Here is a 20,266-nt window from a genome sequence, read left to right on the forward strand (position 1 = left end):
AGAGCCGACACACAAGCGATCCCTCACAAGAGACTGGCTCACAGAAGAATTTTACCAGGACATGCCTGGTGCCTCAGGTTTTAAAAAGTGTGAATCCTGCAGGCTATCTGTATCCCTTGCTGAGGGACACTCACATTGTGTCTGCTGCCTAGGACAGAGTCATAATACGCAGCAGTGTAAGTACTGCCTCAAATTGACAGAGTCTGGAAATCCAGACAGCTGCAGTTAAAATTGATGCAAATGGAGTCAGACTCCAGACCAACAACTGAGAGGGCATCATCCCCAAGGAGATCACCTGAGGGTGCCCAAGATAGGGGGCTAGACTACCACTCAAGCCCCAGAAAACAGGACAGGGCTGACACCCAGAAAGAGGTTCCACTTCTTGGTGGCATCAGAATCACCACCAAGGAAACACAGCAAGCCTGCCTCCATGCCTACCAACATTAAGGCGAATTAGAAGCAAGTGGGGAAGGGGACCAACACTCAAAAAAGCCAGGACCCAAGTGAGAAGGCATGACCTCCCCCATCCCCAAAACTCCTGCGGAGCACGAGCAGAAGAGCTGCAAGCCAGTGCTGACCCCCCTAATGGCCATGCCAAGGGTGACAATGCAGAGCCAGCTGCTATACCTGCAGTGCCTCTGAAAGCACACAAAAGAGCGCTGACGGACTCAGGAACAGTGCTGGCAGCAGGAACAATAGCAATGGCACCAGAGAGAGCTTGATTGGTGCCAGCTCCCAGCTTAGCAGCACAAGAGCTTAAAGGGGCGGTACCACATAATAGCACTAAAGCAGAAAAGAGCCATAGGGCACCGGCCACAATACCTATACACTCACAAGCTCCATTCATAATGCAGAACAACTTAATGCTCCCCTCACCTTGTCTGCCTCAGTTTACTACCACAGCAGACCTGGCAGTGACATCGGTACCGGGAATGCCACTACTTTCTCCTGGGGAAACCGGAGTTCCTCCAGATTAGGATTCTCACCAGCATCACAGTCAACGTGCTTGCTATTAAGTGAGGAAGGGAATGAAGAAGACTCGCTGTACAACAACCTCTTAAGTACATTGTCCCCTAAACCATACCAGGGCCACCAGTGGCAGCAAACACAGTGGCTTCTACCGCCCATGTCACCCAGCTGCCCTTTCTGGGACCCGTGGGCAGTCTACAGAATCCTACAACACCAGATGCGTCAAGGGGGCCAGACATAAGAGCCCCCCGAAAACCCTTTTGAACAATTTACCTCGTCAGAGTAGGAAGGGGAAATGAAGGTCACAGAGGTGGAAACAACGTTAGACTCAATATCTAACAAGCATCTTACTTCCTCAACAACTGAAGACACAATCATGCCCCCACCAAATGCCATGGGGATGATTTCAGGTCCTTCCAAGAGCTCTTTAGGAGGGTTGCAGTTGCACTGGACATTCCACTTGAAGATATGCCTGAGATCCAGCACAAACTTACAAACATCCTCCATGCTCCGTTACAGAACAAACTGGCTGTCCCTATGAATGAAGCACTGATGGACCCAGCCAAGGCTCTGTGGCAGACTCCAGCAACATTCACCCCAACTGGGAAACGAGCTGATAGAAAATATTATGTAGCTTCAAAAAACGCAGAATTTTTATTCTCACGCCTTCTACCAAACTCCTTAATGGTAGAGGCTGCTAATGAAAGAGGCAAGCAACAGACTAACCGCACACCCACATAGGACAAAGAAAAGTGTCTGGACACACTGGGCAGAAAGGCCTACTTGTCTGCAAGTCTCCAGATCAGGACTGTGAATTATGTGGCGCTTCTTGCTAAATACACACACCATGTATTTGATCAATTGTCAACCTTTATTAATCAGATTCCTGACAATAAAAAGGAGCAAGACAGTGCAAACATGAAAGAGGGGCATTAATTGCTAGAACAGCCCTACAGGCAGCACTGGATACAGCAGACACGGCTGCAAGGTCCTTAGCATCCGCAGTTGTTATGAGAAGATCGTCATGGCTACAGCTGTCAGGCTTCCCGAAAGATATCCAGTCCACAGTGGAAGACCTGCCGTTTGAGAGAACAAAGTTGTTTGCAGAGTCCACCAACACTTCTCTCCACACATTTAAGGACGTAAGGGCCATGCTGAGAACACTAGGCATACAAGTACCTGCAAACAAAAAGAAGCAAGGAAGACCATTTAAACAACGGTATAGACCAGCCCACTATAACCAGAAAATGAGACATTATGACAATATATGAAGGCCCAGACAGGGTAGGTGCAGGCAGGCCTCCAAACAGGCAACCACGCAGCAAACTTCAACAGTCTGTCAAGCATTTTAAAAGTTTGGTCAAGGGTTGGACAGCTCTTGGTTTTCCAAGGCAGCATTATGAACACTATATACCATTTGGCAGCAGACTAGTTAAATTCTATCCAGTATGGCAGAACATCACCACAGACAAATGGGTATTGGAGATCATCAAGACGGGTTACTGCATCCCTTTTACTTCCATACCACATCACCAATCCCTCTACTCCTCCCTCTTCAGGGACCCCTCTCACAAGATGGTGCTCGCACAAGAAGCACAACACCTTCTACAATTGGGGGCCGTAGAAGAGGTCCCACAAAAACACAGGGATAGGGGTTCTACTCCCATTCCTTCTTGACCACCAAGAAATCAGGGGGATGGAGACCAATATTAAATCAACAAAAATTGAATCGATTTGTTCGCTACCAGTGATTCAAAATGACAGCCTTAGCCACAATCATCCCAGCCTTGGATAAAGGGGACTGGCTATCCACCCTCAACCTCAGAGATGTGTACTTTCACATCGCAATACATCCATCACATAGATGATTCCTGAGATTCACTGTAGGAGCCAGGCACTTTCAATACAAAGTGCTACCATTCAGTCTCTCGACAGCATTGAGAGTCTTCTCAAACGTCCTGGCCATAGCAGCGGCACACCTCAGAAAAATGGGTATAACCATTTTCCCATACTTATACGATTGCCTAATGAAGGGATCCATGAAGGAGAACACACAGCAAGCAGTGGCCACCACAAGAACATTATTCAACACTCTGGGCCTACAAATCAATCTAGAGAATTGCATTCTGACACCAACCCAAACTATAGACTTTATAGGCGCACACCTGGACTGCACCAAAGCAGTAGTGTTACTACCACAGCACAGATTCACGGCCATCAAGGACTTAGTATCATTCATATAGGCCAGCCCATACATAACAGCAAATCAATGCCTACAGTTACTGGGGCACATGGCAGCCGCCACATTCGTGGTAACGTATGCACGGCTGCACATGAGATCAATGCAGGCCTAGCTGAGAATAGTGTACAGACCATATATACATCACATAAACAGGTGCTTAGTGATGCCAAACAGCATAAAATCCACACTAACATGTTGGAATAATCACCTCAATGTTTGCAAGGGGGTACCATTTCAATGCCCACCTGCAACTATTACAATTACAATGGACACATTGCTAATAAGATGGAGAGCTCACCTGGATGAAAATGTAGTGCAGGATCAATGGCGCAGAGATGAGTCCAACAACCACATAAATGTGTTGGAACTCATGTTCCATTTCCAATCTATAATACAGAACAAAACAGTACAAGTGTTAATAGACAATACCATGACGATGTACTACATCAATCGCCGGGGGGAGCGTGATCCTACAAACTGTGCCAGGAAGCAGTGAGGCTATGGGAATGATGTATCTCCAGAAACATAACACTTATAGCCACCTACCTTCCAGGCAAGGACAACATAACAGACAGTCTCAGTAGGGATTTCTCCATAAACATGAATGGGAAATCAACCCCAAAATGATAAACCACTTATTCAACAAATGGGGGTTTCCCTCAATAGACCTATTTGCCACCAGCAAAAACAAGAAGTGTCCAGGCTACTGCTCAAAAGCAGGCATAGGACACCAATCCATGGGAGATGCATTCAGTATAAAATGGGAAGCACCTCTGATGTATTCATTTCCACCACTTCCACCTCCATGCATGGATGGCGATTGGCTGATGCCTTCAGAGGTTGACTATCTACAAGAGGTGCAGCGAATCCTAATTAACAGCCATAGACCTGCAACAAGGAAAACATACAGTCAGAAATGGCACAGATTCAACATATGATGCCTCAGACACAACTGTACTCCAACAAGATCAGGAGTGGCAGAAATACTCACTTACCTGTTAGAACTACGCACAATGGGTCTTTCAATAAGCTCAATTACAGTACACCTTGCTGCAATAGCAGTACTGCAGCCCCAAATAGACGGCTACTCGGCATTTATCCATTCACCAAAAGGATCCTACGGGATCTACGAAACATGTTCCCACAGCAACGGGACCCATTACCAGCATGGGACCTCAACCTCATCTTAAGGGTTCTCATGGGCAAACCATTTGAACCACTAGCTATATGCTCATTACTGCACCTATCAATGAAGGTAGCCTTTCTGGTGGCAATTACATCAGCAAGGAGAGGCGGGGAAATAGGAGCACTTACGACACAACCACCTTACATAATCTTTCATAAGGATGAGGTGGTACTTAGAACTTACCCCAAATTCATTCTGGGAGTAATTAGCTCCTTTCACTGTATCAAGCCAATATACCTGCCTGTCTTCTTCCTGAAGCCGCATAAAGATGGCAGAGAAAAGACATTACATACCTTAGAAGTCTGCAGGGCAATCGCTTTCTACCTTCCGCGAACGGAACCCTTCCGGAAATCACCAAGACTATTTGTCTTATCCACTGAAAGGTCAAAAGGCTTGCCCATATCCAAACAAAGGCTTTCTAAGTGGATATCGAACTGCATACACCTAGCCTACAACATATTCAACAGAGAACCTCCTATGACCATAAGGGCTCACTCCACAAGAGCTATGGCAATGACAACAACCTTCCTCGGGGGAATCCCAACCAAAGACATCTGTAAAGCTGCCACGTGGGGTTCAATTCACACAGTCACACAACATTACACAATACAATCATTTGTAGACACCGACACACGCTTTGGCAGAACTGTTCTCACAGTCACCGAGTCAAAAATGCCGAAGCACCCTCCACCAAGCACGAACACTGCTTAATAGTCACCTAAGGTCACCTTAATAGTCACCACGGGGACACTCCTCGAAGCAGAAGGGAAGGTTACTCACCAGGTGCGTAACTTCTTCGAGATGGTTGTCCCCATGGGTGCTCCACCACCCACCCTCCTCCCCTTGACTTCAGATTTATATGCTTCCAGTTCAGAGAAGAATTGAGGAGATGGTTGGCTGTGTGCGCAAAATGAATATTCCAACTGTCACATGCCAGTGCTCCACGCACACAGCCAATCACAGGGTACCGCTACTAGAAGTCTGCCAACCATGAACGTAGTGGCGCTGGCACACCTAAGGTGGAGCACCCACAGGGACAACCATCTTGAAGAACTACAGTTACTGCACCTGGTGAGTAACCTTTCCTTTCTCAACCAGTGGTATATGTTAAAGTTTTCAATTCACTAACTCATAATTCAGTTTACATCTGAGCATATCATTTTTAAATTGAGCAATGCCTTTATTTCTTTTAGCACAATGTATGGTTTTTTTGCACTCAGTTCCTTTCAATTCCTCTCCCAGTCAAATGTGTTCAGATGAGTTAGAGAGTCTATATCTATTAATAACTGTCTGGTATTGGCAGGTATGACCTGGTTGCAGGGGGGCCGACAGGATTGTTGGGTCCTTTGGCAAAGTGGGGGTGGGAGGCCAGCTTCACAATGCTGGAAGGGCAGAAAGGATGGGGTTGTGACAGCCAGCCCTCAGCACTGCCCAAACTGCACTGCACTGCCCCCTACCACACCTATTCAGTGTCACCTGGAGCGTACCACCAAGTGCTCTAGCAGTGATTTAAAGGGCCCAGGACTTGAGCTGTTGCTGCTGCTGCAGTGCAGTGTAACCGTGAGCTCTGGGCCCTTTTGAATAGCCAGCTCCTGGAGCAACTGCTTCCTTCCGCCTTGCTGACTTCCATCGGTGTGTCCTTTGAGTAGGATTCAGAATGAACTTGAGATCACAGAATAGAATTTAGAATTACAAAAATGATAATTGCATGTTAGGAAGCAGGCCTCTACATTATACTTTTCAAAATCCGTTTATTGAAAACAGACTTGCAAACAGTCATGATTTTCGTTTCCTTCATCTCCCAACAAATCCCACATAATTCAAGTGAACAGTAGGCTTGGATCTAAGGGTCAGAATCACACAAGAACATCTGCACTACCAGGCTTGCAGAGTGTCCTAATAGACCAGCTCAGCAGGCAGTTTGCAGCCAAATAGAAGAGATTCTCTCTTTCAGTCCTGTAATGTCACTTATCTCCTGTAGAAGCTCCAATATGTACTATTATGGGCTGTCTGCTATCAATAAAGCATTTAGGTATTTCCATCAGCTCCATGAGTGTACATTTAGCAACAATACCCAGTCACTGTCCTGTTCCATATTTTACTACCCTACAATCGCAAAATTTCTCAAGGGCTTTATTCATGTATTTTCTGAAGTCCAGGAGCCTTCACCTCAGGGAAACCTTAATTTAGTTTTGGCAGAATTAATATGACTTCCTTTAGAGTCCCTAGCAAATTGCTATCTATCCCATCTATCCGTGGAAATGGACTTTTGTATCTGTAACATCCACTCAAAGGCTATGTCTACACTACGAATTTTCACAACAAAAATATGCTAATGATGGACTCATTTGCATGAGTTGTGATCTTATTTGTATATTTTCTGCCAATCCGTTTTTGTGCTGGGTTTTTTTTCGCAAAACCAGGGAATGTGGACATTTTCTTTTTGAGCAAAACCCCCTTTTTCCACAAGATCGGTATATCTCCTTTTTTGGGGCATAAGGATCTTGAGGGAAAAGGGGGTTTTGTGAAAAAGAAAATGTCCACACTGCTTGTTTTTGTGCAAAAACCCCAACACAAAAATGGATCGGCAGAAAATATGCAAATGAGATAATGACTCACGCAAATTAGCCCCTCATTAGCATATTTTTGCAGAGAAAACTTGTAGTGTAGACATAGCTAAAGGGTAGAGGAGATTCAGGCCCTCATGGATGGTGTAAAGGAAAAGGAACCGAAAAGTAAAGGAACTGAAAGTTAGTTAGGCCTATTCCACTCTTTATGTCCCTCTGGGGTGTGTGTGTATGCAAGGACATCTAGGGCACAGGAAGAGCCTCAAAGGACAGCTGGCCAAAAAAAAAAAATCCCAATCTTACATGCATAGAGGAGAGGGGACTGTGCACCAGAAGGGTAATCTATGTAGACAGTGTATCTCAAAGAACCTTAGCTACTGTAAAGTAAATAAACTTTATTTATTAGGAAAGAATGAATTATATTTTGCAATCATTCTAAAATTACACATTACATCTTATTTTTCAGGAATAATTGGCTCTGGATACTTTCATTCATGCAGAAATTTCAACCCTGAAATATGTGACATGGTAAAGAAATTAGTTCCAACTGGAAGAATATTGTGGCAATGGACTAAGGTACAGAAACAAGAAATAATGGAGCTGTATTCACTATTTATTAACAGGGTGCCTGTTACCATAAACTAGATACTTATTACAAAATTCAAAAAAGTTGTCTTTCATAAAACTACCCACAGTGGATACCCACTGTGATCAGGGTTAATGGGGGGAGGAGAGATATAGGAATGATGCTCTTCTAAATTATGCCACAAAATAATATCAATTCACATAAGATGCCACTCACAATAAATTATGCAGGTGTTCCAAATATGGTCAAGAATGCTCCCTGCACCCTTTACACTTGGCTTTCCATCATGGGAGTCTGCCTGCTCTGCTGGGCTGTTTTTATTGAGCTTTCTCTTGATGAGACTCATATGTTCCACTGAGCTTCATGACCATGGCTCCTCTTAGAGGGGGTCTCATCTGCTCCACTGGGCAATGATAGGCTCTTTGGGTTAAGGCAAAGTAGTTGGAGAAAGTGATGTTACTACTCACTCATTCATGGTACTGAAGAGCTGTCACTCACAACAGATCATGCCAATCTTTATAGTTCAATCCTTCCTTTTCTTTCTTGTGGCTTCTCTATACACAAAAGTTGTACCATTTTTACTATACTGATATAGTTAAAGCGGTACAACATCCCTAGTATGGACAGTTATGTCGACATGAAGGTATTTTACATTAGTATAGCTTTTTTGGTTAAAGAAAGAATTTGAGGTTAGGGGGTTGTCTGTAAGCAAGAATTGGCCTTTCCCCCAAGGCTTGTGTCTCTATGAGAAAGAATTAATGGACACAAATCAGATATCCAAAAAGACAGCACACAGAAACCTGTTGGAGAACACTTTAACCTGCCTGGGCACTCCCTAATGGATCTCAAAGTCATTGTGTTGTTTCAGGCCAATTCCACAAACCAAATATACAGGGAAGCCTTGGAACTTTATTTACAAGTTTAATTCTTATCAGAATGGAATGAACAGACACATCGGCTGGCTCGCACACTACCTTCCACATCCTAATGACTCAACCAACCAAACAAACAATGGAGCTGCTAATTGTTCTTAGCAGCCTCTTATAACTTAAACAATCTACTCACTGTCTTTTTTCTCTTTTCCCTCTCCTCCCCCACTCCCCTTATTTATCCTTGGATCTGGACTTTTAATACTCCAGTCATCTGAAGAATTGGGTTTTGCCCACAAAAACTCATGATACCATCTACATGTTTTGTTAGTCTTTAAGGTGCTACTAGACTATTCATTGTTTTTTGAGTTTTTCCAGTTACAGTCTAACTCGGCTACCCCTCTGAATCATAGAATCATAGAATAATAGGACTGGAAGGGACCTCAAGAGGTCATCGAGTCCAGCCCCCTGCCCTCAAGGCAGGACCAAGCTCCGTCTACACCATCCCTGACAGATGTCTATCTAACCTGTTCTTAAATATCTCCAGAGAGGGAGATTCCACCACCTCCCTTGGCAATTTATTCCAATATTTGACCAACTAACTAAAATAGTTATACTAGTACAAAATTTGTGTAAATGAAGCCAAAAGTATCAAATTTCACTCTGTATCAAAGAGAAAATAAACATTATTTTATTGAGCATTTCAGTTAGCACCCACTGAAATAAATGGGATGGTTCACATCCCTAAAAGTTATTTCAGATTCTGTAAATACAAATTTGCTTCAGTTATACCTGGTTCACATTTTCAAGACACTGTAAGCAATCAAAAGAGCTAAATACTTACTTTTTTAGAAAATAAAGTTTAGATTTTAGTAAGAGACCAATATGGCTCCCTCATAACCTGGGAATTAAAAAGGAATCCTACAAAAAGTGGGATCAAGGACAAATTGCTAAGGATGAGTATAAAAGAGTGGCACACGTATGTAGTGGCAGAATCAGAAAGGCTAAGGCACAATATATGTTACAGCTAACAACTGACTTAAAACGCAGTAAAAATAAGAAATATATTAGAAGTAAAAAAAATTTGAAGAAAAAATTAGGTTAATTATTTAATGGGGATGGACAGCAAATAACAAATGAAACAAAGAAGGCTGACTTCTTGAATATCTATTTTGTTTCAGTCTTCACTAAGAAATCTAATTGTGACCAGATGCTTAACACAAATAATATTAGCACAGGTCAGAATAGGGGAAAACTGGTTAAAAATATTTAGATAAATTAGATACATTCAAGTCAGTATTTTCAAGGTGTGTGGGACCTGATAAAATTCTGAACTATTTCACAGTTTTTTATGAACTCACACAAGTAAGAGTTCAAAGGACTTAAAGAGGGAAAACATGGTACTTACCTTTAAAAATACTAAAAAGCAAGACAAGAGAGATGCATTTTCTACTGAGTGATAGGCAGTCTCACAAGGAACTCAGACAGCATGTTACTCTCTCTCACAATGTACCACAAGCCTTAATTGCATCCTCAGTAACTTTAGCAAATATTCAGTAATCACATATATGCACAAGTTAATTGTGGAGTGGATCCTCTATTTGTAGGGCAGCATAAGTTGTATTTAAGGTTCTGCTTTAAATTGTGAGGGAGATTAATGTGTTCTTGTAGTGTGTTTCCTTACCAGCTGAAGGCAGAAGGAAGTTCCTTATAGCAATGCAGAATTTATTTTTAATGTCTTATTGTTTCTGAATGTGGAATTGTGCTGTGGGACTTGAAAGATAATGTGCAAGAAAGTGCCATTTACAAGGAGACTGGATAAAAAGGCACAGGACAAAGGAAGGAAGGTAGCCCAAGAGGTTGGGGGGAGGGTGGGGAGTTGGAGAAGGGAAGGAAAAGGAGGCAGGTGGGTGGGTAGACTGGAATGATAAAAGGAAGTTTTCTGGGCAGAGACTCCTTTACCCTTTCTTTTAGGAGATGGGATAATGAAGCAGGATAGCGTTGTAATTCCCATGACTGCATCAGTATATAAAGATGGTAGAGTAAACCACTATAAATGAATTGTTAGATGATATCTACAAAGGAATGGTTTCTGAGCCATCTCTGTGAAGCAAAGCTGATGGGAGTGGAGGAACCCACAGATAGGTGCTTGCCTGGGATCCTGCTTCCATCTGGACAGACAAGTCTGCTGGGGGAGCCAGTGTAGCAGTTCAGGAGGCTAGGAGATGGCTCATTGAGCAGCAGAAAGGAATGCAGAAGGTTCTGCGGGCCTTCCAACAGTTCTGTCACTTGGAGGGAACATCCTTTCTCACCTGGTAAGCGGAGCAACAAAAAAGTCGTCAGGAATTTATAAAGGAACAAGCCCAGGAACCTCTGCCACGGAAGCCTCTAGGGTCATTTGACAGTATAGATTAGAAAGTGATGTGGGTGGTGTTGGAGTTATATGGAGTGGATAGCAAACTGATACACTTGTTGAAGGATATCAACGATAATGAGGAGAGAATGTGCGGAGAGTTGGGAAGTTGATTTAGAATGAGTAGAGGTACAAGACAAGGAGATCCGATATCGCCGAGTATCTTCATCACGCACCTAGAGAGAGCAATGGACACAATCAAAGAAGAGGTAGAAGGGATATCGGTGCATGGGATGAGAATTAACAACTTGAGGTTCGCAGATGATATAGTTATCATTGAGGAAGATGAAGAGAAGCTAGCAAGAATGGTGCAGGTGCTAAATGAGGAAGGGAAGCAGTATGGACTGATTATGAATATCAATAAAATGAAGACAATGGTATTTGGAGAATAAGGAAATAGGAAAGAAGATCAGGGTCAATGGGATCGAACTAGAGAACATCGAGAAGTTCACTTATTTGGGGAGTAACATAACATATGATCTAGACTGTAAGAAGGAAATAGTAATTAGAATAGCAAAAGCAAGTGTGAGTTTGAAGGCGATGGATAAGATCTGCAAAAGTAAAGCGGTTAGCTTAAGAATGAAGCTGAGAGTCTTGAAAACGTGTGTATTTAGCAGCATGTTGTACAGATGTGAGACATGCATTATAACGAAAGATTGGAAGAGAAGAATATTGGCATTCGAGAGGAGTTGTAGAAAAATCTTGAGAATAGGATGGATGCAGAAGGTCCCCAATGAGGAATTATATACAAGATACAGCCGAAAGAGAACCTACTGCCGAAGTATGTAGCACTTTAAAGACTAAGAAGATGGTTTATTAGATGATGCGCTTTCGTGGGCCAGACCCACTTCCTCAGATCAAATAATGGAAGAAAATAGTCACAACCATATATACCAAAGGATACAATTTAAAAAAAATGAACACACATGAAAAGGACAAATCACATTACAGAACAGAAGGGCGATGTGGGGGGGAGGGGAAGGAAGGTGAATGCCAGTGAGTTAATGATATTCCCCCCACCCCTACATCCCCCTTCTGTTCTGTAATGTGATTTGTCCTTTTCATGTGTGTTCATTTTTTTTAAATTGTATCCTTTGGTATATATGGTTGTGACTATTTTCTTCCATTATTTGATCTGAGGAAGTGGGTCTGGCCCACGAAAGCTCATCATCTAATAAACCATCTTCTTAGTCTTTAAAGTGCTACATAGTCCTGTATTTTGTTTCAGCTACACCAGACTAACATGGCTACATCTCTATCACTATTCTACTGCCGAAGGTTATTCAACGGAAGTTACAGCTATTCTGGCATCTCTGCAGAATGAACGATGATTGAAAAGTTAAGACCCTGGTATTCAGCATGATGGATGGTCCGAATAGGAGAGGCAGACACCACAGAGAATGGGTAGATGATATAGTAGATTGGCGCGGAGCTAGTCTACAGAAGCTAAGCCACTCTGCACTGGACAGGGAAAGATGGAAGGAAATAGTGAGGGAGGCATCGGCTACCAATGGGCATTGAGCCCATGGTTATTGTTGTTAATGATGATGAAGCCCAGGTGCAGCAACAACAACTACAAACTGTACTGAATCCTGTGGCAGGGATCAGTAAACAGGTTTGGGAGAATGTGAAACTTAGTAAGATTGGCCCTATGGACAATCCTAATGTATTTTTACTTAGTTTTGAGAGAGATATGGTAGGGGCAAAAGTAGGGACAAGGAAACCTTGGGTCCTACAGCTAGCATGCTATTTAACAGGGGACATTCAGGTGACCTATATGGTGTTCAGTGACAAGCAAGCAAGGAATTAGGAAGTTGTTAAGTAAGCCATTCTGGACTTGAGTGGGACTTTCAACAGAAACGTACAGGCAAAATTTTCTAGCTGCAAAATAGACTGGGAAGTAAAGTCCAAGACATTTGCCCAAAATCTGACAGACTAGGACACTTGTTTGCTGAAGCTGGACGCTTAAGGTATAGATGGTATAATAGCTGTTGTCATTTTTTAACAGTTCTTATCCTCCCAGATAATATCTAGCTATGGATCCAGCATCTGGAGTTGTTATCCCAGATACAGCAATTAAACTAACACAAGAATTTGTAGAGGTGGACTTTGCTACCAGGTGGTGACATGTTAAGAGGATGGATCTTGGGAAGAAGACTAGAGAACTTACATTCAGAGAGGGTTCTGAAAAGAAGAAGGTGGAGCCAAAGGGATGCTGACAGTCTCAGGTTCTTGCATGTTGCAAACATGGACATCAAGGGCATATAAAAAGAGACTGACTACCTGTACTTGGCCTGTGGGCTTACAAAATTCTGGGTTTGATCTAGGACTCCCAGGTAGAGAGAAAGAAGGAAATAACTCACCATTTCAGAAATATTGTGTCTGGTGTAGGATTTCATTAGCCAGGAGAGCAGAGGGTTGGCTACAATGGCCATGGGCATGTCCACATTCCCAACCCTGATGGTTCAGTCAGGGAAAATAATGCCAGCATGAAGCTTCTGGAACAGACTGGAGTTCCTGAAGACACGAGCATCATGTGCCTTCCCCGAGCACCCACCATTGATGTCCATGAACTGGCTGCCGTGGTTCACGAGGGCCTCCAGAACCATAGAAAAGTACCCCTTGTGGTTGGTATATTCAGATGCCTGGTGGTCGGGGGCCTGGATAGGGATATGGGTGCCATCAGCAGCCCCCTCCCCCCCAACACACAGTTGGGGAAGCCTATGATGGCAAAGCCAGCAATGATGGGGTCCACGTCGCCCAGGTTGATGACTGTGTGCAGCAGAATGGTGTTGATGGCCTTCACCACCTGTAGAAGGAGACAAAGAGAGAATCACAGGGTTGCCAGAGCCTTTGGGAAGACCCCAAGCTCAACCACCTCTGCCGCCTCCCACACACACATACCATGAGCAACTCTTACTTACCCCATCCCCTGACAGAGCTTTGTGAAGATGGGACTGATAAACCTCCGAGGAAGGGGGCTTTCACCACTATCCCCTTTCCTAGGGTATGCTGCTCCAGCAGTTCACTGCCCCTCTGGGACAATAACACAAGAAAATCATACCTGCATGAGCATGGCCCAACAGACTATTTCCCCACGCTGAACTGGTTCTCCATAGAATGATAGCTGTCCAGCATGGCGAGCTTCCAGATAGCGATGGCAACTCACTTCTGGAGGGGGATAGCAGGTCACATGTAGGTGTCCCATCATGTGAGGTGTCCTTCTGCATGCAGAAATTTTGGAACCACTACTGGTCGTCCCACTGCTCCATGATTATCTGGTCCCACCAGTCAGAACTGGTGTCCCATCGCCAGAAATTGTGGTGCATGGTGTGCAGGGGAAGGCAGGTGGGATCGAGCTGCATGAGCAGTGCATGGAGAGAGGTGAGAAATTGCCCTACATTGAGCTGGAGGTTCTTCTCCTGCAGAGTCATGAGGGCAGCCTGCAGAAACTGTACCAGGAGCTGCAGCATGAGATGTAAGACTTGTTGTCTGCTTGGAGGCAGGTCCAGCTCCTTCGCAGGAGTGCTGTGGCTTCCACAAGGGCAATCAGAGCACACAGCGAAAAGGCTTTGCTGCCCTTCAAGGAGGTAGGCAAAGGAGAAGAGCCTGAGACATAACTGTACAGGGGTGTCGGTCCCTTTAAGCACAAGCCTCAGATAGCCTGAGGCAGCAGCTAAGGGAAGTGACTGCTGTCCTGATGCCCTGCCTGAAGTGCTTCTGGCTGGTCTTAAATAGGATTCAGCATCCAATAAGTGTGGGTGCTCTATTTCAAAATAGCTCAGCACTATTTCGATGGGTGTTTACTGTGTATACGGACTATTTCCAAATAAGCTATTTTGAAATACAAATTTTGAAATAGCTTATTACAAAATAAGCATGAAGTGTAGATGTACCCTTACAAAGGGACCCCAAGAACACTATGGAGATGTTTGGGGAACAAATTACCATGGGTAGATAGGAGGAATAATGACACCTGAAGACTTCTCCACAAAACAAAAGGGGCAAGAATGAAGAGACTGCCCTCCTCTTGTTTTTTTTCAATGCAAGGACCTGTGGGCTCAAGGGGAATTATGAGGGCAATTTCCGTCCACCAAATGCGATGTTTGTGGTTGAAGAATGGGTACACTTGCAAGGGGACTTAGGTGATCACCTCAGCAGCAATGAAAGGTTAAATCCAAGTAGTACCTCAAGTGAGGAGAGCATATAGAATGGAACACTTTTCCTTCAGGCAAAGTGTATGATAGAGGGCTGGGCATCAGCAACTGAACCAGCTCTCTGGCCACTGTTTGACCAATGAAGCCCCAGAGAGGGCCTGATTAAGGAGATGAATTCATGATTAGCTGGTCAGATTGGGGTTGGGAAGATTAATGAGCTGATTAATCCCGTAACAATTACACCACTTGACACACAAATTTAACTTTGAACAAGGTATGTTTTAGAATTTGGATAGACTCCTGTTCCCTAATATGACAGACACCACACTGACTCTCAGAAATAAATTGAAAAGCCTCTGTGTTTCTCTATGTAGTATATAGCTGCTGTTGTAACCACTAGACTACACTCTCCTCTGACAGCCAAGAACAGTAGCCCAGTTACTCTTCAAGTGATTTCCCTGTGTATTCCATTTCTGGTGTGCATGTGCTCCAAATGCAAGATCATAGCCTTTGGGCCAAAAATGCCTGAGGCCATGCTGCACCCAGAGTACAACCCTCCCACCCACACCCCCACTGCACCCTGGCATAAGGCATTACTGCCTTCCTTCTTACTGCTCATAGTTCTGTGATAGAACCATCTGCAATATCTGTTTCTCTTGCAGACTGTTCAACCCAAAAATGTTTCTGTTATATTCAGTTCCGTAAATTAGGTCTTAATAAAATTAGTGTGTGTTGGTGTAAATAGTGTATGTATGCACATTGGTTTAAAAAATGAATAGAAAAAGCCCTATTTTTGTATAGTTTTAGGGACATTTTTCCTGGTATTGGGAGTCAGCCTTGTAATTTGGTTTCAAGAATATCCTGTCTTGTGAGGCATTTACCATATGTCTCAAAACAACTGTCCCTCAAGATGCCTTTGTTGCTGCAGGGAAGGATATATGATCTATCTGCTATTCTTTATGCTGTTCTTTCTCAAAAAGAATACAAAAAGCAAGAAATGCTCACCTTAGACTTTTTGTGACTTTGGGGGGAGGGTGGTTACACCTCAAATCCTAAAAGAAAATAACTTCCTGGGCTTTTACAGCTTCTGTCTAGGAGTGCTCCTGTGAGTTCTAACTGAACTCCCTAATTCCCAGGCCATTTCTTCCAAGAAACTTGGCTTCAAAGACAAGCAAGACAGCTGCCTTATTAGCAAAGTCTTCTTATGGTAGTAGGAAGGAGCACAGATCCTCTGTGGAACATAAGTACAGATTGCCTTTTCTGGGCATTAGTGGAAAGAAAAATAGCACATCTCACCACACGCTCTCTGATCATAGTTCATGGTGTGGAATGTGTCCCACTGATGTCCTGGTGAAAACTGGTATTTTAGGAGAACTTCCAGGCTATGCCTGGTACCAATTCTGTGGTGCTGATGTTAATTAATTTTGTATTTCTGACCCATGACACAATTCCTGACGATCTCTTTTCTACTCCTCTTGATTCTGCTCTTCTTGGCACTGAAGTCATTTGTGGTGTAAACTGACCTATCAAAACCAACTATTTCTACATCTCAGAAGATTGGAACATGTTCTTTTGTTGTTCAAAGGAAGGGGTTTTTACTCTCACTATTTTCCAAAAGAAAAAAAGGGAGATGGTGCCCGATTCTAGAATTAATGTGATTTGGTGCCTTCAGTGGCATCTCAAATTCCAGATTCCAATCTTAGTCTCCTGGTGAAGGAAATAGCTATGTTTGGATTGGGAGGTTACCTGTATCATCATCAAATATAAAATCTATGGACCCCTGAAGAGTGTCTTCATATAAATATGTCAAAACTCAAAATGATTTGATCTGCTTGATCTGCATAACATTTCTTCTCAAGATACAAGGACTGGCAGTACAAATCATGGCAGACAATATGACAGTGATGTTCCATGTGAACAGACAAAGAAAAGCTCAGTTATCCCCTCTCTGCCAGGAGTCTGTTTGCCTTTAAAACTGTTGCATTTGTAATCAAATCATCCTGGTAGCTATATATCTGCAAAGACTACTCACAATAACAATATTAATATATTTTAGAGATGGGGTTGATATGCATTTTGTAAGTTATCAATTTTATTTAATAAAAACCAGAAAAATATATGGGCTTTCAGTTATATGTTCTAACTGTTCACATTTTACGTAAAAGGCTTAATCCTGCTTCCATTGAAATCAATGAGATTTTTGCCACTGATTTCATTGGAAGAAAGAGGAGGCACAGATTATAATATATGAAAGCAAGTATTATTATTTCCATTGTGTATTGCTTGTCTTTCCTTTTAGATGTCTTTGAGTTAGAACAATAACTATTTTTTTCTGCTTTAGGTAAAGATGCTACCCACACCATCCAAGTTCCATTATATCTTCAATCTTCGAGACCTTTCCCGAATTTGGCAAGGAATGTTAACTATAAAAGCAGAAGAATGTGAGGATGTCGGTACCCTTCTGGCACTTTTTAAAAATGAGTGCAATAGAGTAATTACTGACAGGTACAATAATTTTATAATTTTATATGTATTATAATATTTTATACTATTGGGAGGCCCACTAAGGTTTTTTACAGAATCCCTCTATTTGATATCAAGGAGATGTCTGCTCAGAGATCCATGTTAGAGTATGTTCTTCGGTGTTCATTTGATAATTCTATATTTGTATATGTTTTACAATATTTAGTACTATTGAGGGTATTAGGAGACCATTTATATATCTATATATTTTAGAAATGTCTGTTAGTCTGTTTATTCAAAAAATCCTGCTTAACAATAAGAGTTAGGACCACCAAATTTGGTATGTAGCTTCCTATTATCCTAACTTAAAGCAAGGTCAGGGTTTAGCTGTGTCAGGAAAACAGGAAGTTCCTGGATTGGGACTGTTTTCCATAACATAGAAAGGGATGGAGCTGTTCAGCAGGACAAGATATTGAGAGTGAGCGCAGGAGAGAATTGTACTGCAGAGTGACCACAGGGGGCAGCCACTCCAGCAAGAGAGTGGCCAACAGGGCTGGGGCTTGCCATCTTGCCAGCCACTAGACAGGATAAGTAGCCACCTATCCCAAAACCTCTATCCTTCTTAATCCTTGGCTACAGCACCAGAGTAGGGGGAGGGAGAAAGACCACAGCCCGGGCTCCAGACCACGTGCTGGACCTGAAGCTGGGCCACCTGGCATTTGCAGCCCTGGTCCAGCTGCTGTCCCGCCTGTAGCCAGGCTCTGCTCCTCCATGACCCACTTGGCATGTCTCCTTCCTCCTCCTTTCCCGATCCGCGGCTGGCCATTTTTAAAAACGCAACATCACGCCGACATGGCACCACCCCCTCTGGAGCACTGCACGTGACCCTGCCCCCAGCACAGCCCTGGCTCCACATGTCCTCTGCCGCCTGGATTGATGGCATATGTTCATATCTCTCGTGGCTGTGCCTGCTTTCTGTTCCCCAGGCCCGGAACCTTCCCCAGCCGGGGTCAGCTTGCAGGACTCCTCGCTGGAGTCTTTTGACTCGGTGGGGTCTTCTGGTGGGGCCGTAAGTGCTGGCAGCGCCCCTACCGGTTCCGGTGCAGAGCACATGCCTATGCTTCCTGTCTGTCCCAGCAGAGTGGTGCCCCAGAAAGAGTGGTGCCCTCGTCAACTGCCTATTCTTCTTATGCCTAAGGACAGCCCTGCCAAGACGTAAATATAACTGGACTGCTTGGAAATTGTGACCATAATGTAATAAAATTTAACATCCATGTGGTGGAAAAAACTCAGCAGCCCACACTGTGGTATTTAATTTCAGAAAGGGGAACTACACAAAAGTGAAGAGGTTAGTTAAACAGAAATTAAAAGGTACAGTGCCAAAAGTAAAATCCCTGCAAGCTGAATGGAAACTTTTCAAAGACACCATAATAGAGGCCCAACTTAAATGTATACGCCCAAATTAAAAAACATAGTAAGAGAACTAAAAAAGTACCTCCGTGTCTTAACAACCAAGTAAAAGAAGCAGTGAGAGATAAAAAGGCATCTTTTAAAAAGTGGAAGTTAAATCCTAGTGAGGAAAATAGAAAGGAACATAAACTGCCAAATTAAGTATAAAAATATAAGAAAAGCCAAAAAGGAGTTTGAAAAACAGCTAGTCAAAAACTCAGAAAGTAATAGTAAAGTGTCTTTTAAGTACATCTAAAGCAGGAAGCCTGCTAAACAACCAGTGAGGCCACTGGATGATCGAGATGCTAAAGGAGCAGTCAAAGACAATAAGGTCATTGCAGAGAGACTAAATTAATTCTTGACTACGTTCTTCATGGCCGAGGATGTTAGGGAGATTCGCAAGACTGAGTCATTGCTTTTAAGGTGACAAATCTGAGTAATAGTTCTAGACTTAGGTGTCATTAGAGGAAGTTGTGGAACAAACTGATAAACTTAACAGTAACAAGTCATCAGGATCAGATGGCATTCACCCAAGAGTTCTCAAAGAACTCAAATGTGAAATTGCAGAATGATTAACTATGGTTTGTAACCTATCCTTTCAATCAGCTTCTGTACCTAATAACTGGAAGAAAGCTAATATGATGCCAATATTTAAAAAGGGCTCTAGAGGTGATCCTGGCAATTACAGACAGGTAACTCTAACATCAGTATCAGGCAAATTAGTTGAAACTATAGGAAAGAATACAATTGTCAGACACATAGGTGAACATAATTTGTTTTGGGGAAAAAATATGGTTTCTGCAAAGGGAAATCATGCCTTACTAATCTATTAGAGTTCTTTGAGGAGGTCAACAAGCATGTGGACAAGGGGGATCCAGTGGATATAGTATACTTGGACTTCCAGAAAGCCTTTGACAAGGTCTTCTTTGAGGAGTGTCCCCAAGGGTGCTCCATCTTAGGTGCTTCAGTGCCGCTGAGCACAAGACTGGAGATTTGTGACAGCAATGCCCCTGGCCAGCCATGCACGCAAGAAGCCGGTGTGTATTCTGAGGAGGCGACTGCGCATGCATGGCGGCACCCCCTCCCCTCAGTTCTTTCTCAATCACCGCCAGCTATGGTCGCAGAACAGCAGTCTCCCTTTTGCCTCATTCAGGACATATCTATCTGTAAATAGTTTACCACAGAGGTCCAGTTCTAATCTTTACTTTTTAACAGTTGTTAGTGATAGTGATAAGATTTTGTTTTTAAAAAGAGAGAAGTGTTGCTTGCTTCACTAGGCTTAACAGAGCATACCAGCCTTGTGCTAGTACCAGCACTCCAGGATATGCTGGGTTTGCCCAGTTTCAAATGACATACAACCTGCAA

The 20,266-nt window shown here is 43.2% G+C and overlaps 1 protein-coding gene and 1 long non-coding RNA gene across 2 annotated transcripts in view; one reads left to right on the plus strand and one right to left on the minus strand.

Moving 5' to 3' along the window:
• Positions 1-20,266, plus strand: part of DNAH8 (dynein axonemal heavy chain 8) — a 611,430-nt gene that overhangs the window by 453,943 nt on the left and 137,221 nt on the right. Inside the window, exons 58-59 of the mRNA XM_025186355.3 lie at positions 7,431-7,540; positions 17,331-17,494. Of these exons, the coding sequence (XP_025042140.3) occupies positions 7,431-7,540; positions 17,331-17,494 (274 nt within the window). The remainder of the gene's footprint in view (positions 1-7,430; positions 7,541-17,330; positions 17,495-20,266) is intronic.
• Positions 1,854-6,735, minus strand: LOC142828005 (uncharacterized). Its single transcript, XR_012902876.2, has 3 exons — positions 3,983-6,735; positions 3,510-3,597; positions 1,854-2,148 (listed from the first exon to the last, which is right to left on the minus strand). It is a non-coding gene; the product is annotated as an uncharacterized LOC142828005 (long non-coding RNA).

Source organism: Pelodiscus sinensis, chromosome 3 (genome assembly GCF_052426305.1).
Source record: "Pelodiscus sinensis isolate ZL-2025 chromosome 3, ASM5242630v1, whole genome shotgun sequence".
In the NCBI taxonomy this organism is placed as follows: domain Eukaryota; kingdom Metazoa; phylum Chordata; order Testudines; family Trionychidae; genus Pelodiscus; species Pelodiscus sinensis.